At 39.6% G+C, this 25,739-nt stretch overlaps 1 protein-coding gene across 5 annotated transcripts in view; it reads left to right on the plus strand.

Moving 5' to 3' along the window:
* Window positions 1-25,739, plus strand: part of prpf40a (PRP40 pre-mRNA processing factor 40 homolog A) — a 77,203-nt gene that overhangs the window by 34,635 nt on the left and 16,829 nt on the right. For all 5 annotated transcript variants that reach the window (XM_041200915.1, XM_041200917.1, XM_041200918.1 and 2 more), the window contains 10 exons: window positions 1,691-1,855; window positions 5,171-5,279; window positions 5,403-5,553; window positions 8,910-9,043; window positions 16,525-16,639; window positions 17,109-17,200; window positions 18,929-19,045; window positions 19,972-20,109; window positions 20,254-20,349; window positions 23,414-23,500. In XM_041200915.1, coding sequence (XP_041056849.1) covers window positions 1,691-1,855; window positions 5,171-5,279; window positions 5,403-5,553; window positions 8,910-9,043; window positions 16,525-16,639; window positions 17,109-17,200; window positions 18,929-19,045; window positions 19,972-20,109; window positions 20,254-20,349; window positions 23,414-23,500 — 1,204 coding nt within the window. The remainder of the gene's footprint in view (window positions 1-1,690; window positions 1,856-5,170; window positions 5,280-5,402; window positions 5,554-8,909; window positions 9,044-16,524; window positions 16,640-17,108; window positions 17,201-18,928; window positions 19,046-19,971; window positions 20,110-20,253; window positions 20,350-23,413; window positions 23,501-25,739) is intronic.

Below are 25,739 nucleotides of genomic sequence, written 5' to 3' on the forward strand. Positions count from 1 at the left end.
AGCGGTCGCCCAGTTTACGTTTGGTCTCTCCAATGTAGAGGAGACCACATTGGGAGCAACGGATGCAGTAGACTAAGTTGGGGGAAATGCAAGTGAAATGCTGCTTTACTTGAAAGGAGTGTTTGGGTCCTTGGACGGTGAGGAGAGAGGAAGTGAAGGGGCAGGTATTGCATTTTTTGCGTGGGCATGGGGTGGTGCCATAGGAGGGGGTTGAGGAGTAGGGGGTGATGGAGGAGTGGACCAGGGTGTCCCGGAGGGAGCGATCCCTACGGAATGCCGATGGGGGGGGGTGAAGGGAAGATGTGTTTGGTGGTGGCATCATGCTGGAGTTGGCGGAAATGGCGGAGGATGATCCTTTGAATGCGGAGGCTGGTGGGGTGATAAGTGTCCTCACTCCTCCATCACCCCCTACTCCTCAACCCCCTCCTATGGCACCACCCCATGCCCACGCAAAAAATGCAATACCTGCCCCTTCACTTCCTCTCTCCTCACCGTCCAAGGACCCAAACACTCCTTTCAAGTAAAGCAGCATTTCACTTGCATTTCCCCCAACTTAGTCTACTGCATCCGTTGCTCCCAATGTGGTCTCCTCTACATTGGAGAGACCAAACGTAAACTGGGCGACCGCTTTGCAGAACACCTGCGGTCTGTCCGCAAGAATGACCCAAACCTCCCTGTCGCTTGCCATTTCAACACTCCACCCTGCTCTCTTGCCCACATGTCTGTCCTTGGCTTGCTGCATTGTTCCAGTGAAGCCCAACGCAAACTGGAGGAACAACACCTCATCTTCCGACTAGGGACTTTACAGCCTTCTGGACTGAATATTGAATTCAACAACTTTAGGTCGTAAGCTCCCTCCCCCATCCCCACCCCCTTTCTGTTTCCCCCTTCCCTTTTTTTTCCAATAAATTATAAAGATTTTCCTTTTCCCACCTATTTCCATTATATATAAAAAAAACCCACTAGAGCTATACCTTGAGTGCCCTACCATCCATTCTTAATTAGCACATTCGTTTAGATAATATCACCAACTTTAATTTTAACACCTATGTGTTCTATTGTACTATTGTCGTTGACATCTTTTGATGATCTGCTTCTATCACTGCTTGTTTGTCCCTACAATCACACCCCCCCACCCCCCCCTCCACCTCTTTGTCTCTCTATCTCTCCGCCCCCCACACACACACCTTAAACCAGCTTATATTTCAACTCTTTCTTGGACTCGAACGCAAGTTCTGTCGAAGGGTCATGAGGACTCGAAACGTCAACTCTTTTCTTCTCCGCCGATGCTGCCAGACCTGCTGAGTTTTTCCAGGTAATTCTGTTTTTGTTTTTACCAAAATATCCTATGTCACTTTAAACATTTTTCCAATATGCTGTTTGTTTCATGTATCTGAGGAAGTTCCATTTGTAGGTTTTGAGTCTCTGCCTGTTGGACACCTTTTCTGTTAACCTTATCATCGTTTAATTTTGTTTTTGTCTGGTGCTATTCAAGATGTTTTAAAATGTTGATAAGAAGCCAGTATTTATTTTGATGCTAATTGGATCAAATAATGAGATCTAGTGTTTCAATTATTTTGCAATCTTAGTAAGTGGTTTGTTAAATTTATTGTTCTGGTGGTATTTTGTAATTTAATTCCTTCACCACATTTTGCTCATTGTAATTAACGTTGTTCTTTGAATCGTGCAGTGCATTACCAAAACTTAGTGAAAAGAAACAAGCATTCAATGCGTATAAAATACAAACTGAGAAAGAAGAAAAGGAAGAAGCCAGACTCCGCTATAAAGAAGCAAAAGAAAACTTTCAACGATTTCTTGAAAACCATGAAAAAATGACATCTACTACGAGATACAGGTATAGTTATGTCTATCTAGATTATGTAAATAATTTATCAGTTGTGAGTTATAATGGTGATCCTACAGATCAGTTATATTCTGTTCCCATAGTGCTGTGGGTTCCTTATCCTGAATAAGTTGCGTGTTTTTTCTTATAAATTCTGCTTTGTAACCTTGTTGACAATGGTAATGAACATGTTTATTCCCCTTTGGCTAAGGAAGCTACCTGAAGGCTGTGTGCATCTGTTCTGTGGTTTGGTGATGTCAATCCATTTTATATTCACATAAACCAAGGGCTTGTGCAACATCTGTTTATAAAACTATTTTGTTAGAATGTCTAGAAAACCTTAATTAAGTTTTAAAAAAAATAGGTTAAAGAAAGAAAATTAGTCCAATTAAAATGCATTTTTAAAGATGATTCTAAATGTAAATAATTAGTAAATAAGCTCCCTAAATCCCCTTTCCATGTCAGCAGGGAAAAATGATGTGCTGTAGTTCACCTGTAATGTTTTTCACCATCTCAGATAATTGTCTGTGGAACTGAGGTATCAGATTATATATAGGTCAGAATATGAAACTTGATATTTCATTCAGTTTGTGGTAGAAGCTGCTATCTGAATTTGTTACTTTGCTAGTAGTATGTCCCATTTGTTTAAAAATGTTTAATAGTTTTCTAGTAATCAATTTTGGTAGTATTATCAATTTCACTACCAAAAATGCTGAAATTAAAGAACACAGTGCACAAAAGAACTAACGTTTTTTGCCAAGTTTCCCCCTTAGAGGTCAGGCCAGTGTTTATTTTTAAAAATTGCTTATGCTGTTTTTGATTGCTATATTGATGACTTCTGTGGCCCTTCGTTTAGGTTTGGTGTTAAGTATCCTCAGCACTTTATAATTGTTGTGCTGAGAACCCAGTTAAATTAGGAGAAGGTAGACTCTAATAGCATTGCATAGAAACATGTCAAGTATGTAAAGAAGGCCTTTTTTCTTAATTTGGAAAGATTTTTATGGTAATTTTTTTCATTTTTGAGTTTGAGAAATTATGGCAAAAATGCAATATGCAGCAGTTAGAGAATCAATGTATCTGTCTCATAATTGTCGCAAGTAAATTTGGAAACTTTTATCTGGTAGAAATTTCAATCAAAAGTTTTAATGCAGAATTATTATCTAACAGCATGTCACTGTCACTAAAAAGTGACTAATGCTTCCTATAGGAATGAGAGGTTTCCACCATTTGGTGGAATTCTGATTTTTGGAAAGCGGAATTTCTCCCTTTTAATTCTTTTTTCTGATTTCTGACTTCGCTTGGCCGCCGCCTCCTCCAATGTGGCCAAACCCAGAAGGAGGGAGTCTCAAGTCTGGAAAATTTGCTAATAGTGAGGCTGGGAGCAGTCTTGGGGGAGTTGTTGCTCATCCCACTGGGCTGCTGCTGGTTACTTGGGATTCGGAGGACAGGGTGAGCAGCATGGCCCGAGGCTCTGTGGGGTTTGGCAGGCTTGGGGATAGGAGGGCAGGATCAGCAGAGTTCAAGGCACCGCGGACAGGGTATCAGCGGAGCTCAGAGCTCTGCTGGGCTTCACAGGCCTGGGGCTGGGTTGAAGGAAAGAGCAGACCCCCAAAGGCTCTGCATAGTTTGACAAGCCAGGGTGGGGGTGGGGGGGTAGGAGCAGCAGAGCCCGAGCCTGATGCCGCAGTCTTTTACTCTAAGACTTGGAAACAGTAGCTGCAGAGAATGTAAATGAAGATGTGTCAATACTGGAAATTCCAAAGTGGATGAGGTAGATTCTTCTCTCTGCAATATTTATTGATTTGTCAAGTCAAAAGACTGAGATCTTTAAACTTGTGCACTGGAAAAAACTGAGGGTTGATGACTTCTGTTCTCCAGAAATAAAAGAAATTGCTGATTTCTTCACTGGATTAGAAAAAGCTCACAAGACACACATTTTTTTCTTTATTCAGTGAGATACTTGTCCCTTGCAAAAGAAGAAAAAAAACTCGATGCAAGAATCTTTCTTAATCAACATAACATCAACACATTGAGAATCAAACTGTGAAAAGTGTTATTAACCAAAAATTGAGAGTTTGTGAACCAACAATCATTTCTACTCTTAAAGATTATTTTCACCATATTGGTCAAAAATTTGCTGTCAAAGTAACAGCAAGGCTGATGGTATTCACTGTTATTTGTATGCAAATACCATTGCAACTCCAGCAAGGGAAAATATGTGATTAAAAGCAGAAAATCAGAAGTTGTTGGAAGTGATTTTGGCTTTGTGAAAATTGCATCTCACCATCTGGCTCCCCATTCAAATACATTGAGTAGCGTGGAGTTCCTGTGCTTGCACAGTACGTACAAAGTAAACTCACCACAGAAAGTTAAGTCAAGTCATTTCAATTCCAAATACCCTTTTCATGACAAAATGTGTGTTAATTACTGTAAGTTAAAGCTCCCTGTTTGCTGAAAATGAACTGTTTGAAGCATGGAACCTCATTCCTTCAGGTTTTAATTGTTGTTGGAAAGTATTTTTAAAAAACAAATTTAAAACGTTTTTGTCTTTTCCCTGTGAATTCAATCTTTCTTTCCTTTATTTCTCTTTCTGCACCTGATTTGATAATGAATTCACCCACTCTAATATATGTTTCCTTTTCAGTCCTCACATTTAATTTAACAGTGCTATAATCTGATTGGTTATGGAGATGCACAGTTAGATACCCTGTTCACTCAGGCCTGAGATATTCTATAGATGCTGTCACACAATTTCTGTCTCAAACTTGCAGGAGAAAATATATCAACATTAAATTGGCACCATTTCTTTCCCCGCCACACCAAATCTTGAGCCATTATGTTATTTCAAAGTTTGTATTTGTTTTTTCCAGCACTCCATTGATTTTGTCCCTTTCTTCCATAAAGTATGGACTCCTTGCTTGGTTGCTGATCCACGGATGCTGGTTATTCTTGGGTACATTGCCAAGTGGCCATTGTTGAAGTGTGAGAAAGTGTCTGTTTATTATTTGCCCACGGGGAGCATCATCCCCGAGCCCAAATCTGCCACCAATCTTGTGCACTGGAGTTGCTGGACATTAGTCAGATGTGAGAACTCTGGCTGACAGTGCTACTGGGTTAAGGAAGGGGCAAAGATTAATTGTAGGCTTCTTACCACTTGTTTGATTGACAGCTAACTTGGCACAAACCAAAGATTGAACATAGAAATTTCCTAACTCATAAGACTCAGCTACCCACTGACCAAAATCATTGAACCATGAAGAAGGCATATTGAATTTTTTGAATGGTATGCCTATGCGTTTAAAAAAAAACTGTTTTGCAATGTTCCAGGAAAGCTGAACAGATGTTTGGAGAGACTGAAGTATGGACTGCAGTTCCTGAGCGGGATCGACAGGAGATCTATGAAGATGTTTTGTTTTTCTTGGCCAAAAAAGAAAAGGTTTGATTATTTAAGAAGTCACTAAGCAAGAACAGACCGTTTAACATTGTGTTTTATGCCTTTTCTGTATTTCTACCTTTCATGTGTCAGTGAGCAATGTAGTCAACCTTTACTTGATTTCAGGAGCAAGCAAGACAACTAAGGAAGAGGAACACCCAGGCACTCAAGAACATCCTTGACAACATGGCTAATGTAACATACTGCACTACATGGTCAGAGGCACAACAGTATCTAATGGATAACCCAACTTTTGCAGAGGATGAAGAGTTGCAAAGTAAGTTAATTTATTGGAGCAAATTGTAGATTGGAAGAGCTGAAAGCAAGGCTGTACAACTTTTTGGAGCAGGGAGCAGATTTGACACAATGCCAATTGTATGAGCCATATATGATTCAAACACCTTGGATGGAGGCTGAATCATGATTAAACGGTGACTTTCAAAGAAAGCATTTGGACATTGAACAAACATTTTGTCACAATTTTTTATGGATAAGATCTTAGTTTCATATTTATAGCAAAACCTAGTTATTGAACAAACATTTGTCACATATCAGTACTGGTCAGTTTCTCACTGTGAAATCTGAACTTGCTCTGCTTTACAAGACCTTTTATTCGTGGTGCCAATTTTGCCGTGGTTGACCAAAGGGCATCTTGTAGATGTTCATCATGAGGCTTGATCAGAAATGGGATTTCTGCAAGTTAATTTGTGAAAATGTTTGCTTTCATGTAAATCTTCTGTCATATAAATACCACGTGCATTAATCATTTTGCTCAAAGCACCTCTGGCATGTGTTAACAAAATCCAAGCTGGTTGATGAAGTCAAAACCAATACACAGAGCCAAGAGAGTTGATTTGATTTCGTTCAGTTTCGTGCCTCTCTTCCAGCACCCAGCGTCTCAGCTGTCCCCTATTCATATGTGATCAAAGGAGTTTATTAAACAATGCCCTCCACCTGTGTATCTTAACAATATAAACAATATAGTTAACAGTATGTACTCTTAGTATGCTGGCACACCCACCACACCGAGCTTGCTCTTCTGATGGTCATTGTGTTGGGCCAGTCAGTTACATTTCAGTTCATTCGTCATATCTGACTGTAAGGGCATTTCGAAAAAGCTCTGGCAATCTTTCATGGAAGAATTGATGGTAGCTGACCAATTTGGTTGCTCCACTCTTCATGCTCAATTTGCAACAGGCACATTACACCTGCAATACAAATAATATATTCAATGTTGCCTTCACCATTAGACTAACAATCATTCAGAAAACACCAAAAGGCAGTAAGTGCTTCCATAATTTGCCAACTCCTTGACAAATGTTTTGATTCTTTGTGTCTTCACCAACATGGCTGCAACACTGTTAGTGGTCAAACTAGTTGGCTTGGCCAATGGGTGTCTTTTCCAGATACAAGAAACCACCAGAATGTATTTTTTAAATTCACATTGAAAATAAACTTTATCAACATTTTTAAGTTTGTTTAAACCTTTTGTAGTTTGCACACAGATCAAAACAGTAAGTTATTTGTGTAGAAGGTAAAAATGAGCAACTGATGAATGATGTAATTGTATGTTTGATGTTTTCATGTTATTGATGATTTCATCTGTAACAAGGTTGTACCACAGAACACTCTGGAACTTTTCAAACTATTGTCTTGTGAGCTCCTTAAACAGTTCTTTTGTTGAATGGATTCTTCTGTGTGACAGCCAACTTTACTGAAAAAAGGCAATGCACTGCTTCACAACAGTACGAGAGAAAGGTTTTACTGTCTTTGCAATCGCATTTGTTGCAACAAAACTAGCTAGGGTCATGTCCATTGTATAATTCTTAACATGCTCCCAAAAACAGGCTGCATTGAGAGATACTTTTTTAATTCATTGGCTGTTTCATAGCGCAAAAGTCCCTTAAATAAGTTCAAACTGGTGTTATATTTGATCTTGCTTTTCTATTACAAATGGTACTTTTAACCCCACACGCACGTTAATGACACCAAACCCCTCGCTGCAATGTTGCACAAAAAAGTAATCAAGTTAAAAATATGGATGTGACCATTGTGTAGTGACAAAAGTAGACAGATGTTGAGCAGCCAGCAGGGAAGTGTTGGATGGTTTATTAAAAAGGAATGTTGAATTAAAATTACGTTAAAATTACAAACCATGCACCATTCCTACAATACAGACACCAAAGTACATTTAGATTTAATCATTTAAGTACTTCATTGAGGACCGGAACCATGTAAGGAATAGAGCTCCAACGGTACCTTTTCATCCTACATCTTATGGGGTTCAATTTAGTCAAACCTCTGATTTGCCTTGATTGCTCTGGATGTGGTGGTAGTAACCAGTTCTGAAATTGGGTAGATTGCATAAGGGATTTTCCAAACTTAGTACAAATATTAACTCTTCCTGTTTGTAGAGTTCCAAGCTTTGTGACATGAAGGGCATTGTCATACAACTGGTCCTGAGGGCATAAGATCAGTCTTCTGTATTCCTTTGGTCCAGGCAGTTTGCGTGTGTGCGAGGTCGGGATGACACACAGGCAGTGTTTTCGACCAAGGGACAGATGTAACCAGTGTACACTAACAAAGGGTTGTGAACAGGGAGCCTGAAAGGGATGAAGGATCTGAGAATGAACATCTGTTTATTTGCTATCTGACATAGATTTATAATATGGAATACCAGTTATTGTGATTCACATGTTTGTCCTTATTTTGGGATTTTGTTTTATTAACATCCTTGATGTACACAAGAAATGCAATCATTTAGGAACTCAAGATTTGTGTTTTCATGTGACTTTCAAAACCTTTTAGCTAAAATACTTACAGAAGTCAGTGTTTGAGAGGGTGGGCAGAATACCTCTCACTCTATTCCTTTCATACTTGTACATGAAAAATCCAGCCCCCTCCCCAAATTGAAACTCCAAGCCTTCCTTTGACTAAAGATCCAGCTGCCCTAAACTCAAAATATTACCCCACCTATCCCTTACACAAAGAGCATATACTGAATTACCATTTTGTTTTTCACTTCCTAGTTTGCTCTGCCTTCCCACCCCCCCGCCCGTCTGCTGTCGTCTTTTGCAGCTTAGCTGTGAATCTGACACCCTGAATCAGCCACCATTCCCACTGCAATTGCCACTATTACAATCTCCATGATTGGTGCAGCAAGTGCATTGAAAAATTTGCAAGTTGGAGCTTCAACCTCTTTAAGTTTCCCGAGCCTGGGTAACTGGTCATATTTGCTTTCTAAGTGAAGCCGAAAGGCTGCTGTTACATTGGTTTATGTGCACCATTCAGAAAATACATTTTTCTAACACCTCATGACCCAAGAAGTTTAACAAGCTTGAGTCAGAAGCCTTCAATGCATGCAGATGGATCAAGGGAAGTGTGGGCTGGGTGAAAGCAATCTGCAGGCTGAAAGCAGGAAGAAATCTTCTGGGTATGTTAATTCATTCCAAACCTGAGATTGAGATTTGTAACTGGATTTTCAGAGGACTTAATACTATGTTTATTATTAGTAGAAAAGATAGATGACTTTGCTAAAATCTCTGCTTTTGCAAATGATTTAAAATTAATTTCTCTGTACTTCCCCTTTAATGTATTAGTTTTACATTTGGCACCCAAAATTTATTTTTATAGATATGGATAAAGAAGATGCACTTGTTTGTTTTGAAGAGCATATAAGAGCATTAGAGAAAGAGGAAGAGGAGGAGAAACAACGAGGTTTGCTTAGAGAGCGGAGAAGGCAGCGTAAAAATAGGGAGGCTTTTCAAGTAAGTGACAAATTAATTAAATTAACAGGTAGTATACATAATGTTGGTGTAAATGTTTTATTTTAATGTCAAATTTTGTTAGATAACTTCACTGCTGTGAATTGTTTTACTGTGTTAAAGGTGCTGTACAGATACAACAAATTGTTGTTATAGCAGCAAAATGTTTTTACATTGTTACTAATGAGAAATATCAGTGACCAAAGAAGCCATAAAGCAATTATTTTTAGTTAAGTTTATTATTTTTGTTTTTTTTTTTCTCTGGCTCTTTGTACTGTGGTTTATCCTCTACTTTTTTTTTAACTTGCAAGCATTATTTTATAATAATGCAGTGATTGCTGATTCTAATTTGTAACCAGTAATTATAATTTATTTTATTAGATGCTAACTTTAAATATTTTAACCCACTTCAAAAAATAGATGGACGAAATAATTGTTTATGAACTTTCACAAGTCCCCTCATTCTTCAAGCTGCAGCTTTAAAATGGTAGTACCTGAACCTCCAATAAGATATAACTCACACCGTGTCACAATATATCAAACTTCAGCATTTAACTGTATTCTAGTTATTCCCTTAAAATGGTAGTGTTTCATATTATCTTAAAGCAGCATGAATTGTGACAACATATCAATAGGAACAGGAGTAGGCAGTTCAGCCCTTTGCTCTTCGAGCCTGGTCCACCATTCAATAAGATTGTGGGTGATGTTCCTCAAATCCACATTTCAGCATATCCAAGAATCCTCAGATACCTTGATTTCCCTTTGTACCCAAAAATCCAGTGATCTTTGTCTAATTCTAGACTCCCCAGCTAGAGGAAATATTCTCTCCCAACTCCAACCTTATCAAGTCTCTTAAAAATGTTTTATATTTTAATGAGCTCACCTTTCATTCTTCCAAATTTCAGGCAATATAGGCCTAATCTGTTGAATCTCTCCTCATCCCAAGAATCAGCCTAGTGAACCTTTGCATTGAATCTAGGGCAAGTGTATCCTTTCTTCAATAAGGAGGCGAAAACTGTACACAGTTTTCCAGATGTGGTATCACCAAGGCTCTTGTACTCCAATCCCTTTGTAATAAAGGCCAATATTGTATTTTCCTTTCTAGTTGTCTGCTGTTCCTGCAAATCGACTTTGTGATTAATGTTCAAGACCACTCATTTCCCAGTCTCTTAATATTTCAAAAATATTCTGATTTTCTCTTTTACTAACTATGCAGATAGTTTCACATTTCTCCATTTTATATTTCATCTACCACGCCCTTGCCCACTAATCCCTCCATGCTTCCTCCTCATATCCTACCTTCCCACCTAACATTGTACCGTCCGCAAACTTAAATGTGGGGACTGAGAATAATTGGTTGTGAAAAGCTGAGGCCCGTATACTGATCCTTGTGATACCCCACTAGTTACAGCCTGCCAAACTGAAAGTGAGCCTCTTATTTTTACTTTGTTTTCTGTCTGTTAACCAATCGTCAGTGTATGCTTACATATTACCACTGATCCCATGAACTTGAATTTTGTGTGGTAATCTCCTGCATGGCACCTTTATTGAAGGCTTTTTGAAAATCTAAATATATCGCATCCACTGATTCCTACTTTTCAACCCTGCTAATTACAATCTCAAAAAACTCAGATTTGTCAAATATGATTTCTCTTTTATAAATCCTTTTGACTTTGCCCAATTTTATGATTGATCTAGTGCCCTGTTACCACTTCCCTAACAATTGATTCTAGCATTTTCCCTGCTACTGAAGTTGAACTATTTGGCCTAAAGTTCCCTGTTTTCCCTCTCCCTTCTCTCTTGAATAGTGAGATTAAGTTTGGTGCCTTCCACTCCATGGAACCTTTCTATGATTTAAAAAATCAAGCGAATTCTGGGAGATCAAGTAAGTTACTATAGCTGTCTCTTTTAAAACCTAGGAAGTAGGCCATCAGGTCCCAGAGATTTGTAGCCTTTTATCCCATTAATTTCTCTAGCACTTTTTCTCGGTTAACACTAATTTCTTCAGGTTCTTCATTCTCATTAGACTCTTGTTCCTCATGATTTCCAGAATTTCTAATGTGAAGACAGATATTAATTTAGGTAATGATCTCTGGATTACTCCCCCATATCAAGTGCTAGCGAGAGTAGAAATAAGAAGATAGGTAAGATCAATGCTTGGCTTGAGGGAGGTCTTCAGATTCTTGGGACATTGGGACCACCTCTGGGCAGGAGACACCTATTCAAAAGGGACAAGTTGAACATCAGCAGGCCTGGGACCAATGTCCTTATGGGGGCTTCATTTGTGTGGTTGGAAAGGACTTAAGCTAAATTGGCAGAGGAATGGGAACTAACATATGAGAGTAGAGAAGAGGAATAAGTTGTGTAAAGGAGTGAGAGTTTTGGCTAGCACTTGAGCTGAAGTAGGCCTGTATTAGATAGAAGCAGACTAAGGACTACAAGGAATATAAAGACAGGATTACAATGCAAATATGTAAACGCACAAAGTGTGGTGAATGAGGTTGGTGACCTACAAGCACAAATAGCTGTGTGAGAATATAATGCTATGTTCATAAAGGAAATGTAGCTTAAAAATGATGAGATCTAGGCACTTAATATTCTAGAAAACAAAGTGTTCAGGAAAGATAGGGAGAGGAAAAAATGAGGGTGGGATAACAATATTGATTAGGAAAATGTTGAAAGAGACAATGTCCTGGAGGGTGCAAAAATAGAATTCATTTGGGTAGAGTTGAGAACCAAAAAGGGGATGATCACACTACTGGGTGTATTCTATAGGCCTCCAAATAGCGAGAGGTAGAGGAACAAATCTGCAAGGAAATCGGAGATCTAAAGTAAAACTTATAAATTGGAACAGGCTAACTTCAGTCTTATGAGAAGAGATCGAGCTAGGGTAAAATAGAACCAAAGTATGACAGGAAAACTATAACTGAACAATGGGTGATCTTTAAGGATGTGATGTTTCAGGTACAGGCTAGGTACATTGCCACAAGGGCGAACTAAAGCAATGGCCTGTTGGATGATGTGTGGGATAGAGAATATGATTCAATGATCACTCTTACCCAAGTGTTTCCCCATAGACACTTAGTCCACTTGGCCCACCTCATTCCACAGCACCAGATCCAGCAATGGCTCCTTCCTAGTTTGGATCAAGAAAGTTCCCCTGAACAGATATCTGAAATTCCTCCCCTCTTTATCCTTTACTCTAACAATATTCCAATCGATTTTTAAAATCCTGAATATCACCACTCTATGAAGAGGTTGCATGATGCGTGTTAGGTGAGTTCTTCAAGTGAGAGCCAAACCAAATACAGTAATTTGAGATGGGAAATGAAGAGGAACATACAACAGGAAAAGAGAGAATATGAGAATTATTGACAGTTAATATAAACAGCATCCCAAAATCCTCTACGAGTTTGTAAAAAGTAAACGGATAAGAGGTGGGGTGACCTTATTAAGGGCAAAGAGGTTGATGTATGTTTAAAGCTGCAGGGCAAGGCTAGAATATTGAATGAATACTTTTGTATCAGTGTTTAATAAGGAAGCGGATGGTCAGTAGAAACAGAGATGTTAAGAGAGAATGGATGATATGAGCATTGATAGGAAGAATGTACTGGAAGGGCTGACTATGCTTAGAGTGGATAAGTTGCCTGATCCGGATGGCTTGCATTCTAAATTGCTAAAGGAAATGGGAGTGAGATAGGAAAAGGGCTTGACATAATCTTCCAATTTTCCCTAAAAACAGGGGATGTGCCAGAGGATTGGAGAGTGGCAAATGTGACACCTTATTCAAGAAAGGATGTAAGGGCATTCATAGTAATTACAGGCTGGTCAGTTTAATGTCAGTGATGGGTATAATTTCAGAAACAATAACGTGGAGAGAAAAATCAACCAGCACTTAGAGGGCTTGAGTTAATTAAGGAGAGCTAGCGCAGATTTGTAAATGGCAGATAGTACTTCATTAATCTAATAGAAATTTTTGCTAAGGTAATGGAGAAGCTTGATGAAGTGAGAGCAGTGGATATTGGGCAGAATTTTATGTTCCCGTCGTGGTGTGGGCAGCGCTATAAAATGCAGCAAGTTGTTCAAAAGTCCATTTACTTGAGTGAGGCTGGAATATTCCACCAGCGGGAGGGGCCATAAAATTCCACCCATTGTCTTTATAAGAATTTTAAGAAAGCCTTTGACAAAGTGCCACATAAAAGGCTGGTTGACAATATTGAGGGTCATGGAAATTGGAGGGTCACTGTCAGTTTGGATTTTAAAAATTGGCTAAAGGACAGAACAGAGTGAGTAAATGGTTGTTTTCCATTCTGGATAATGGTAGACAGTGGTGTTTCCCAAGGGCCAGTGCTCAGACCACTGCTTTTTCTTTGATATCTCTTAATATTGGAATACAAAGTAAAATTTCAAAATATGTCAATTCCAAATTTGGAGGTGTGGCTGAAGCGAGGATGATGGTTAGAATGGACAGACAAGTGGCAGATGGAATTTAATACAGAGAAGTGTGAGATATACACTTTGGTAGATGGAGTAGGAAAAGGCAATTTAGACTAAATGGCACAGTTCTAAGAAGTATACAGGGACAGAGGGGCCTGGGGATTTATGTGTATAGATCTTTGAATGTGGCAGGACATACTGAGAGAGTAGTTAACAAAACATATGGGATGTTGAGCATCATAAATAGAGGTGTCGAGTAAAAAAACAGGCAAGTTATGCTGAAGAGCTCTGGTTAAGCCACAACTAGTTATTGCATCCAAGTCTGGTCAGCACACTTTAGGAAGGATGTGAGAAGATGCAGATGAAATTTACCAGAATAGTTCTAGAGATGAGGGATTTTAGCTACAAGGTTAGGATGAAAAAGCTGGAGTTGGATCAAAGGAGATTGAGGGGAGATTTGAACAAGATGTAGAAGATTTTGCGATGTAGGTAAGGTAGACAAAAATGCTGTTCCCGTTAGCTGATATTGCAAGGATGAGGGAATACAGATTAATGAATCTGGGCAGGAGATGCAGGGGGATGTGAGGAGGACCATTTTAATGCAGAGTGGTATGCACTGAAATTCGCTGCTATAGCAGTGGTGAAAGCAGAAACAATGAATAATTTCAAAAGGAAATTGGTGGCACTTGGGTGAAATAAACTTACAGGGCCATGGGTCTCGAGTAGAGGACTGGGACTCTACAGAGAGCTGACATGGAGTCAATGAGCCAAATGGCTTCCTTCTGTGAAGTAATGATTCTATGGGTGGAATTTAATGCCCAGCCCGTGGTGCGTTCGATAGCTGGGGGGAGCATTTAAGCAGGTGGGTATCACTGCCATCTCTCCTCCAGTGATGGGTGGGGCGGATCATCTTGCAGGGAGCACAACAAGCAAACCCATGTGGGTATGGTTTATCCTTAATTTTCCTGACAGTACAAGTAAGTACTGTTAGGCAGCCTATAAACAACAACCACCTGTGTCCTTTTAGCTCCGCCCATTATGACCTTATATCTTGATTTTCTGAGCAAAGATTCTTTCTCTCTTATCTTTATTATCAGGACTACCCCTGAGCCCATACCTTTTCCATTTTTCTATTCTTATTCCTATTCGAGGATCCTAGAATATTTAGTTCCCAAAACTGGTCATTCTGCAGCCATGTCTCTGTGATGGGAACTAGGCCAAACTCATTTATTTCTCTCCAAGTTCTTAATTCATCTGTTTCATGAATTGCGATTTTTTTTTTCACTCATTTCAGATTATAGTGCTTTTAGCATTACCTTTCTGTTTTTCTTGATGTTGCCCAGGGCTCTAATGCCCTGTGATCTTTGTTAAGCTCTTTGTTTATTTTTACCCAAATTGCTACTCTGCTTTGCTGCCTTCTTCTGCTTTTGAATTTTCATACTGCGTTTGAATTTTCTCTCTCTTGAATCCTTCCATGCCTCCCTTCATTGGTTTTATGCCTTTCTGCTGCCCTAATTATTTGATTTGCCAAATATCAGATATTTGGTTCCACGCAGGTTGGAGCCTGCCCCAACAGAACAGCTGCCTGTTTCCCCAGTACTGCTGCCAGTGTCTTGTTGAAGTGAATTATAACTCTTAACGCCTTTTTGATGGCTACCCCAGGTTAGGAACACTCCCCCAATAATCACCCTCACTTGAGTTCAAAATGAGCACTCCTTGCAGACACTTCTTTTGGGTCTGAGCAAGTAAACCACTTTTCCCCCAAGGAAGATAATCATCAAGGCATATTACCTTCTTCCAATTAGCCTTTTAAACAATTATCAATTAGGTTATAATTTCCCAGATATTATAAGGGTCCGGTGAGGGGGGAGGGGTTGGGGTTCACTTCAAAAATTGTATTTCCCCACTTTAGGAGAATATAGAGAGGAGGTTCTTAAGCTGCTTACAAAAAACTACATGAGATGCTATATTTTACTAACTAATTTACAAGTTTATATCGAACCGTTTAACATGCACCACACTTTAAAATGGATAAGTATATCGCAATGCTAAAGACTATAGAGAGATGGAAAAACATAATCTTAGTTCTAATATAAAATCCAGTAAAAAGAGACTTTTAAAAAAATAATGCTACAGACAAAAATCTCTTTTGATGTCTATCAAATAGTTAAAGCAAAGTATTCCCTTAAATCCCTGAAGAATTTTAGCTGGCTGAATAGTAGGACGCAAAAACGGTTCGTTTAAAGTGTCCTTCTCTTCGACAGCTTGAGAAGCATTGGTTTAAGATTTCTCCTTAAACCCTTCTTCAATACTTCTGAATTTTTGGCACAAAGCATGGATCTTTATACCCCACTAAACTAAATTGCATAATCCAGCAGCTATGGGTGCTGCTTCCTTGTTTAAACTCCTCCCTTTTGATTATCTCTTTGGCCTCATCTACACAGGCAACATTTGATGAGTGCAAAGGCCGAAGCTCTTCCATCACTGCACCTGGGATCCCATTATCTCGCAATTGCACCATGTCCACTAACCAGATCTTGACCACTTCCTAACTGAAGGGATGCGACTGCCTATTGGATCAGCATGTCCATGTAACTCCTTCCCTCATCGAAGCCCTGCTATTTCAGGATCTCGGAATCCAGCTCAATGATTTTGAATTGAGGTTCCTTGCAATGCAGCAGCATCCTGCAGATATGGTTGGCCAGCATTACAAAGCTCTCCACAAACTCCCATGTGCTGCTGTTTCAGTACACCACCTGCCCTGCTGACAATACCTACCCTTGTTTTATTTATTTATATAATTGAAGTTTACATATTAATTAAGTTAGCACATATCATTTAGTGTTTTAACTCATTACTTGATCTAGTTTTAAGTTATAGATAAACTAAATATTTACCGATAACTTAGCCAACCGGCATTCCTTACGCTCTGATGGTTACTTCACATTTTTCTGTTATGTCACTCTTGGCCTTGCCATTTTAGACAATTTATCCTCATTGAAAAAATATGGATTTTAATTTTCACTCTTCATCTAATGTTCTTGCAGACATTCTTAGATGAGTTGCACGAAAGTGGACATTTGCATTCCATGTCTACCTGGATGGAATTGTATCCTGCTATCAGTGCTGATATTAGATTTTCCAAAATGTTGGGCCAACCTGGTAAGACTTTTTCAGTTTCCCCCAAACCTTCAATTTCCCTGCGTATGCCTAACCTATAGAACAAGTTAAATTTTTCTCAAATATTCATACTGCTGAAAAAAGATACATTTTTTGTCAAAGTTTTTCATCCTGCCCTCATCAACGGCTTGACCAGTCAGAGTCAAGCTGCCTGGTTTAAATTTCAAGCAATGCTTTGCTTGACTGTCAGTCAGCATCAACTGGTCCATTCTACATGGCAACACTTTTACCAATCAGAGTATGCTTGCCAACCAATCAGCACTCTCTTCTCATACAGTATAAATATGTTATTTCCCCTGACATTGATATTTTCTTGCGAATTGTCCCGATGAGTGCAAGACAAAAAGCTTCAACAAAAAAGTCTTTTTCCAGCAATACTCATGTTCTGTACTACCAAAAAACTACATATTCATATTTTCTATTATGTGCTGAATTGCCATTGTGACTTTAGGATCTACTCCACTCGATCTCTTCAAATTTTATGTGGAAGATTTAAAAGCACGCTTCCACGATGAAAAGAAGATAATAAAAGATATTTTAAAGGTAAATGCAAAGCATATTGAGTTCATTTGTGAAAATATGCAGTAATGGATTTTTAACTTACAAAATATGGTGCAAGTGGCTAGCTTGTTGTAATCTACAATTGATGACTAGGAACCTCTTGGTCCTTATTTGTTGCAAAAGAGCTTCGACAGGACTTTAGCCAAGAAAGCCAAATACTCATTGGAGAAATCTATTGTGATCATATAAGAGGTGTTATAAATGTTGTAAGGAGCAGTGTGAGATGGTAAATAAGCACATACTGAGACTGACAAAAATACACTTGTGCATTGCAAGGAACTTCAGCATTGTGAGATAACTGTTAATTTTCCTTGTGGAAAGATTTATCATATCACAATGCTTCTGATGATCTATCTTCTCTGTAATGTGTAATTTGGTTGAATACTCATAGGTACATTTTTTCATTTGTAAAATACATCTTCATTTGCACAAAGCAAGACCTCCAGACAGGACACACAAATTTATAGCAAAACAAAAACAAAAATAAAAATACCTGGAAAAACTCAGCGAGTCTGCCAGCATCTGTGGAGAGGAACACAGTTAATGTTTTGAGTCCGTATGAATCTTCAACAGAACTAAGGGAAAGAAGAGAGGTGAAATATAAGCTAGTTTAAGGGGGGGTGGACGGGGGTTGGTGGGACAAGTAGGGCTGGCTAGAGGGCCATTAATAGGTGGAGATAGACAAAAGCTCTACTTGTTTCTTCGCCCCCCCCACCTCCCTGCTTAAACCAGCTTATATTTCACTTCTCTTCTATTTTTCCTTAGCTCTGTTGAAGAGTCATATGGACTCGAAACATTAACTGTGTTCCTCTCCGCAGATGCTGTCGGACCTCCTGAGTTTTTCCAGGTATTTTTGTTTTTGTTTTGGATTTCCAGCATCTGCAGTTTTTTGCTTTTACATAAATTTATAGGCCTGAGTTTTTCCCGCGTTGGGCGGGGACGGTCGCAGAGCCGACCGCCACCCGCATTCGGCTCGGCATCACAATTTCACGCGTGGATCGTGAGCGGTAGCGCTGAGCGCTACCTATACGAACGGGTTGGAGGGAGAGTCTGGGTCCATCGCTCTTTCCTGCATGCCGCAAAAGATCACTTCAGTCTCCCTGAGGCACAGAGCTGCCTCAGGGAGATTGAAGCGCTTTTTAAAGAAATTATTAAAAACATTGAAAATTTAATGAAACATGCCCCCTCATGTGACTGTGTCACATGAGCTGGGACATGTTTTTATTTTTCAAAAAAAGTTGTTATTCAATTTGTAAAAGCTTTAGGAAACCTCATCCTGCTCATAGATGAGCAGTCCTATAAAACGTAAAGGCTGCTTGGCCTTTTTGCCTGCCCACCAGCCATTAGATTGGACAGGCAGCGTAAATTTTTAGTTAATTAGTACATTAATGGCCTTAATAAGCCTTTCAATTATCAGCGGGCACGCACCCACCAAATGTAATTTTACGTTCCAGCGTGTCGTGCCCACCCTCCACACGCCGAATGTAAAATCCTGGCCATCGTGTGTTTGATAGATGCCACCCATTCAACAGGTTCTAATGGAACAAATCAAAAATGATTGAGACAAAACCATCATCACAAAAGTGTATTAAAAGTTATTTTAGTAACGCATTTTGTTTTTGCTAAATGTTTTATGAGCAGTCATGTGATACAACAACTGTGCAAGTGTGATGACCGTGAAAGATATGACATGCACTATTTTCCCTGCAGGATAAAGGTTTTGTGGTAGAAGTAAATACTACTTTTGAAGAATTTGGTACAGTCATTAGCTCAGACAAGCGAGCAGCCACACTTGATGCTGGTAACATTAAACTTACTTTTAACAGTGTAAGTAGCTTTTTAAAAAGTTTGTTCAACAAAATGTGCTGAAGTTCACAAAATCTGATGTTTCCCCAAAAGTTGAGCACCTCACAATATGGACTTGTAGAAAAGATATCTTAAAATCATGGATAATTTTCCCAAGTGCACTACCTCCCTCCCACGAAGATCTTTCCTGAATACTCCATCTTCGGCTCTACTCCCAACTTCCCAATAAGATCATTCACAACCAATGCTGTTCACTTCATTATAGAAGACTTGAAGTCCCTGCACTAAGCCTTTGCTTATGCTTTTCTGCAATGTCTTGTACTCTACATGCACTACCTTCTGTGCGTTGCTTTCCAAGGGTCCTTCGAAAGCGCCTTCCAAATCCGTGGCCTCTACCGCCTAGAAGGACAAAGGGCAGCAGACACATAGGAAAACCACCAACTGCATGTTCCCCTCTAAGCCACACACCACCCTGACTTGGGAATATTGCCGTTCTTTCACTCGTGCTATGTCAAAATCCTGGAAGTCCCTTCCTAAAAGCGTTGTGAGTGTATCTACACCAGATGGATTTCAGCAGTTCAAGGTGGCGGCTCACCATTGTCTTCTTAGGGACAATTAGGGATGAACAATAAATGCTGGCCTTGCCAGTGTAGCTTACATCCCATATTAAAAAAAAAATAAAAATCCTTAGTCCTGTGCTGCCTCACTTCCAGTCACACGTGTTTTCTTGCTGCAGCTTTACCATGTCCCTGTGACTAGGCAGGAATCTAGCTCAGAATGACAATAGAAAGCGAAAGACAAATGAATAGCAAATGTAAAGAGTATAATCCAAACTAGAATGATACTTATAGTGAGAGACATGCCATTTAATAAAAAAAATGATAATGCAAGCAATATATCTTATTTGATCTATTCAGAATGAGATAATCACTTGTGATTTATCATAGTTGTTGGAGAAAGCAGAAGCTCGAGAACGTGAAAGAGAAAAGGAAGAAGCTAGAAAACTAAAGCGAAAAGAAACTGCTTTCAAAAGCATGTTAAAGCAAGCGACTCCTCCTCTTGAGCCAGAATCAAATTGGGATGAGGTATGTGTGTGTTAATGCCTTTGTGAAGCAATGAACTAATTTCATATTGCAAATGTAATGCAATCCTGATGTATTATACTTTTTTGATTTTCAAGGTGTGTATTTGAGCTTGTTGAAGTTCATAGACTAATATTTTCCTTTCAGGTCCGAGATAGATTTGTAAACGAGTCTGCTTTTGAAGACATTACAGTAGAATCTGAAAGAAAAAGACTTTTTAAGGAATTTCTACAAATTCTTGAGGTAATTATGGAAAATCCTAAGAGCTGCATTGCTTTTATTTGATATTAATTTCAGTAATCTAGCTATTGTTTCAGAAATGGAGTATGGAATATCAGAAAATTTTTGACATGATATGCAGTGATGTGTAAATGCAATGCAAAGATCAATGCAATGCATCAATTCATTTTAATCTAAACCCAGGATAATCAAAATAAGCAAAAGTCAAGTTACTTCAGATGTGGAGTTCAGTTTTGCTGTCATCCCTAAATTATACATACCCTTTCATCATTTTGTCTGCTCCTTCTCCCTTCATGCATACATTTCTTTTGCTTATTAAAAGGATATACCAAAGATTAACTCCTTGTGTTCAGGCCAGTGTTTCAGCTCAGCTCAGTGTAAGGAGATTAGAATAAACTGGCACCCCTATCCATTTTTTCCTTCCCTCTCTGCAGAGGAGCTGACCCAGTCCTTACTAAAGGACACGCTTGAGTTTTGATAACTCAGCATATACGTCTGTTGACAGCTGAGCTTTTCTACAATTTGCCTCAGCACTTTGGTATTAGGGCAAGAGTAATGGGTTAAGATTCTCACTCCTGATCACTACCAAGTGATTACTGCTGAAAGTGCACACGTGTACACTGTGAGGACAGGACTAGGTTTAGCTCAGATTCCTGTTGTGCTCAAATAATTTACCAGCACTCAGTTGAGTTTTGGACATGAGTAGTGATTACTCTGGTAAGGTACTTAACTGCAAGCTGCACTAGTGGATCTGTATCCATGCCAGAAGAATTGTTGCCTTGGCAATATTAGAAGATTAGTGTAATTATTTGTTTTTTAAGTTCACAAAATACGTCACTATTTTCAAGAGCAGGGGATTTTTTCCCTCTGCCCTGGCTAACATTTATCCCTCAACCAGCATCACTAAAGCAGAATATCTAGTCATTAACATATTGCTGATTTTGGGGCCTCACTGTGCGCAAATTGGTTGCCGTGTTTTCAACATGTATACTAGACAGCAGAAGCAGCATGTGATGGAGCCAAGTGATCCCTCACCAATGGATCAGATCAAAAGCTCTGCCGTCCTGCCATATCCAGTCTTGAATGGTGGTGGGCAATTAAACAACTAACCAGAGTAGGTGGCTCCATAAATATCCTATAATCAATGATTAAGGAGCTGAGCGTGCAAAGGACAATACTGGAGCATTTGTAGCCATCCTCAGCCAGAAGTGCTAAGTGACTGATCCATCTCGGCCTCCTTCTGAGGGTCCCAACATCACAGTTTCCAATCTTTAGCTAATTTGATTCACTCCACGTGATATCAAGCAACAGCTGAAGACATTGGGTACAGCAAAGGCTATTGGTCCTAACAACATCCTGGCAGTAGCACTAAAGACTTATGCTCCAGAACTAACCATGCACCTAGCCCAGTTGTTCCAGTACAACTACAATATTGGCCTCTACCTGACAATTTGGAAAATTGCGTAAGTATGTTCTGTCCACAAAAAGCAGGACAAATCCAATCTGACCAATTAATGCCCCATCAGTCACTTGAGATCATCAGCAAAGTGGTAGAAGGTGTTGTCTACAGTGCTGTCAAGCGGCACTTGCATGGCAATAACCTGCTCACTGATGCTCAGTTTGGGTTCTGCCAGGACCACTCAGGTCCTGTCCTTGTTACAGCCTTGGTCCAAACTTGGACAAAAGAGCTGAAATCAAGAGGTGGGAGTGACAGCCCTTGACATCAGGGTACCTTTTGACTGAGTGTGGCATCAAAGTGCCCTAGCAAAACTGAAGTCAATGGGAATGAGGGTGAAAACTCTACTGGTTGGAGTCATACCTGGCACATAGGAAGATGGTTGTGGTTGTTGGAGGTCAATCATCTCAGTCCCAGGACATCGCTGCAGGAGTTCCTCAGGATTGTATCCAAGGCCCAACCATCTTCAGCTGCTTCATCAATTACCTTCCTTCCATCATAAAGTCAAAAGTGGGGATGTTTGCTTATGATTACACAGTTTGTAATAGCATTTGCAGCTCCTCAGATACAGCAGCAGTCCGTGCCCACATGCAGCAAGACATAGACAACATTCAGGCTTGAACTGATAAGTGGCAAGTAAGATTGCTACCAGACACATGCCAGGCATGCCCATCTCCAACAAGAGAGAATCTAACTATCTCTCTTTTTGACATTCAATGGCATTACCATTTTTGAATCCCCTGCCATCAACATCCCAGTGGTTACCATTGACCAGAAACTGAACTGGACCAACCATATAAATACTGTGGCTACCAGAGCAGGTCGGAGGCTGGAATTCTGTGTCAAGTAGCTTCTTTCCTGACTGCCTAAAGGATGTCCACCATCTACAGGTCAAGAGTAGGTTGGAATACTCTCCACTTACCTAGATGAGTGCAGCTCCAACAACACTCAAGAAGTTTCAGCACCATCCAGGACAAAGCAGCCCGCTTGATTGGCACCCCGTCCACTACTAGTGGCAGCAGTGTGTACCATCTACAAGATGCACTGCAGCAACTCACAAAGGCTCCTTTGACAGCACCTTCCAAATCAGTGACTTCTGCCCTGTAGAACGACAAGTGCAGCAGATGCATGGGAACACCACCAACTGCAGTTCCTCTCCAAGCCACTGCCATCCTATTTTGCAGCTATATCGCTATTATTCCTTCACTATTTCTAGGTAAGAATCTGGATCTCCCTTCTTAACAGCACTGTAACAGTACCTACGCCACATGGACTGCAGCGATTCAAGAAGGCAGCTGTACACCATTTTTTCAAGGGCAGTTAGGAATGGGCAACGAATGCTGACCTAGCCACGTCCCGTGACTGAATAAATTTTTAAAAAACGTAGTCTTCGCCTAAAAAAAAACCATTGCAGAATTTATCAATATACTCTTTATCTCCTGAACTTGGTTTTTAAGTTTGTGTGATTTGATTTTCTCTTTGCAGAATTTTTAGTAGAGGCTAGCGCTCTGAGCTTCTGTTGCCAAAAATAATTTATCTGTCTTGCTGCACAGGTATGTATCGTTTGTTAGCTGTTTGTCATCCAAGTTTTTTTTTCCCTTTATGCAATAGCATGAATGCCAGCATCATCATTCAAAGAGCAAAAAACATTCCAAGAAGTCAAAAAAGCATCACAGGAAGCATTCTCGTTCTCGTTCAGTAAGTGCTTGCATTTTGATTTAATTATCAAAATGGTATGGTTTGGTGAACTGATTGATACACAGAATGAACACAAACCTACTGATATGTTATATCATAGTCTGCAATTTTGATTATTACTTTTGGTCAAGTGTACAAGCAGACACTTAAGCCCTGATTTTTCCACTGTTATGTGGTACTAATTGCAAACAGTGACATTGGGATGCCTGTTTCAAACAGGTTGGCGCTTCATTTAAAATATTTCTGAAGTTGGGGTGCCCGGCACTTCATTTTCTGGTATTCAGGCATTTCCTGGTGTTCAGGTATACAAGATGTCAATCCTGAATATTGTGGAATGGGCATCCAGGTTTGCTAGGGATCAACTGTGGCTGTTGCTGATTTAAATGACCCAGGTAAGTAAATTTAATACTTGCCATTTTTGATTATTTTGGTCATTTATCCTTTGTTTTTTTCTCCTGTCAATTTTGTTTACATGAACTTGTGTGTTAATTGTTCAATTCCACCTCTACCAAACACTTTTACTGGCATTAATGGTTATCCCAATAAACCTCCCTCTGCCTAAAGTGTTTAGAAGAGGAGGAGAAGCATCAATCAATGGACATCAAGGACAGGAAAGTAATCTTTGCCCACCCCATGGTACCCTGGTAATTGTCAAGATAATGTGCATGCAAAGTAAGCTGCAACAGTAGAGTCAAAGGCATCAGTAAGATGGTGAATCCTAAATGTATAATTTTGGATACCTTCATGGAAGCATACAGCTAGGAATTCAGATCTGCCATGGACACCTTCCTGGGTTCAGTGAAGAAATGAGTCTTAGTTTACTCATTGTCCTGTATTTACTTGGATCTGGGAATAAAACAATGAAACATCCTTGTGATTTGAACCAGAGCTTAATGTAGGTTAGCAATGGCAAGGGTGATAGGTACACTGGGGGTGATAGGGAATAAAATATGTGCAGCCGAGTTTTGGGTGAGCTATTCTATAGTAAGAAGAAACATAGAGTACTGGCTATGATCAGAATTGTTTAGTTCGTTTTGTATAACTTATGTATAAATAAAATAGAGAACACACAATACTGACCTGATTCAGTGAGTCACTTTATTTAACCAAAGCGATCTCTATGCACTGTGTCCAAGACAGAACCCTTTTCCCTGCGCTTTCCTGCCTTACCAGCCGTTTTTGTTGGTCTTCACTGCTTGACTGCGTTTGCTGCCCTGATCTGAAAAGTCAGACTGCTTTTGGTGTTCTCATCTCTTTTTTCCTCTTTTGAAAGCCTGACTGAAGCTACAGCTTGTAGACGAAACCAATAAACCATCATACCACCTGTGCCCCATCATTTCATCTACCCCCACCATCATCACCAACCCACCTCCACCCACCCCTCACCTCCAACCCCCCACACACACTGTTCTGAGCGAACTCCACCAAAACTGACTTAGCAATGACCTCAGTGAACTTTCTTAGATTGTAGATTGTCCCGGCATAAATGAGTGTGAACAGTCAATGATCTTTTATTGCCCTTAGGATCTTAGGTTTCAGATGCTCCATCTGAAACATAATACATGCCTGACAGTTCGCTGCTCTATGAACGTAACTCCTTTAAAACACATTTAACTTAAAACACATTTAAAAATTCCTAATCTGATCCTTTTGTGGAAAATTAGTCCTGAAGTGTTATATATGCCATAATCCTGTTTCAATGGTATTAAATGAAAGGAGGTGTATCAGGGTATTTCAGCAGCTAGTAGACACTGGTTGCATCTAAAAAGATGTCACCAATGATAATTGCATTTTCTGGCATAGCCTATCTGGTGGCAGTCATGGCAAACTGCCATTATAGGATTTGGATCACAAAAGTGTCAAATGCAGAGATGTGCTTTTTACAGCTGTCATGCAGTGTTGAGCTGTCACATCCTAGGACAGTAACAATTGGTTGTGGCCTGAAAATTGACTCCATGCCTTTGTCATTCTGACCTCGAATCTAGCATCCTCACAAAGATTTCATGCACCATTACTGTCATTTTAGCAACCATTAAAACAGGATTAACTGTGAGAGGCTGGTCTTTTGGTTTCATTTTTCTTCTTTCCTGTCTTCCCGTTTCATACTTCAAATACGTCAAATGCTGCTAAAAGGGTGAGATGCTTTCTGAGCCTTTCCTAAGGTTTAACATAATCATTGTAGCCTGAAAAGTATCAATGTCAGAAAATCTAGCCTTCTATCTCAGTGCCTTGCAGCTCC

Source organism: Carcharodon carcharias, chromosome 12 (genome assembly GCF_017639515.1).
Source record: "Carcharodon carcharias isolate sCarCar2 chromosome 12, sCarCar2.pri, whole genome shotgun sequence".
Taxonomy (NCBI): domain Eukaryota; kingdom Metazoa; phylum Chordata; class Chondrichthyes; order Lamniformes; family Lamnidae; genus Carcharodon; species Carcharodon carcharias.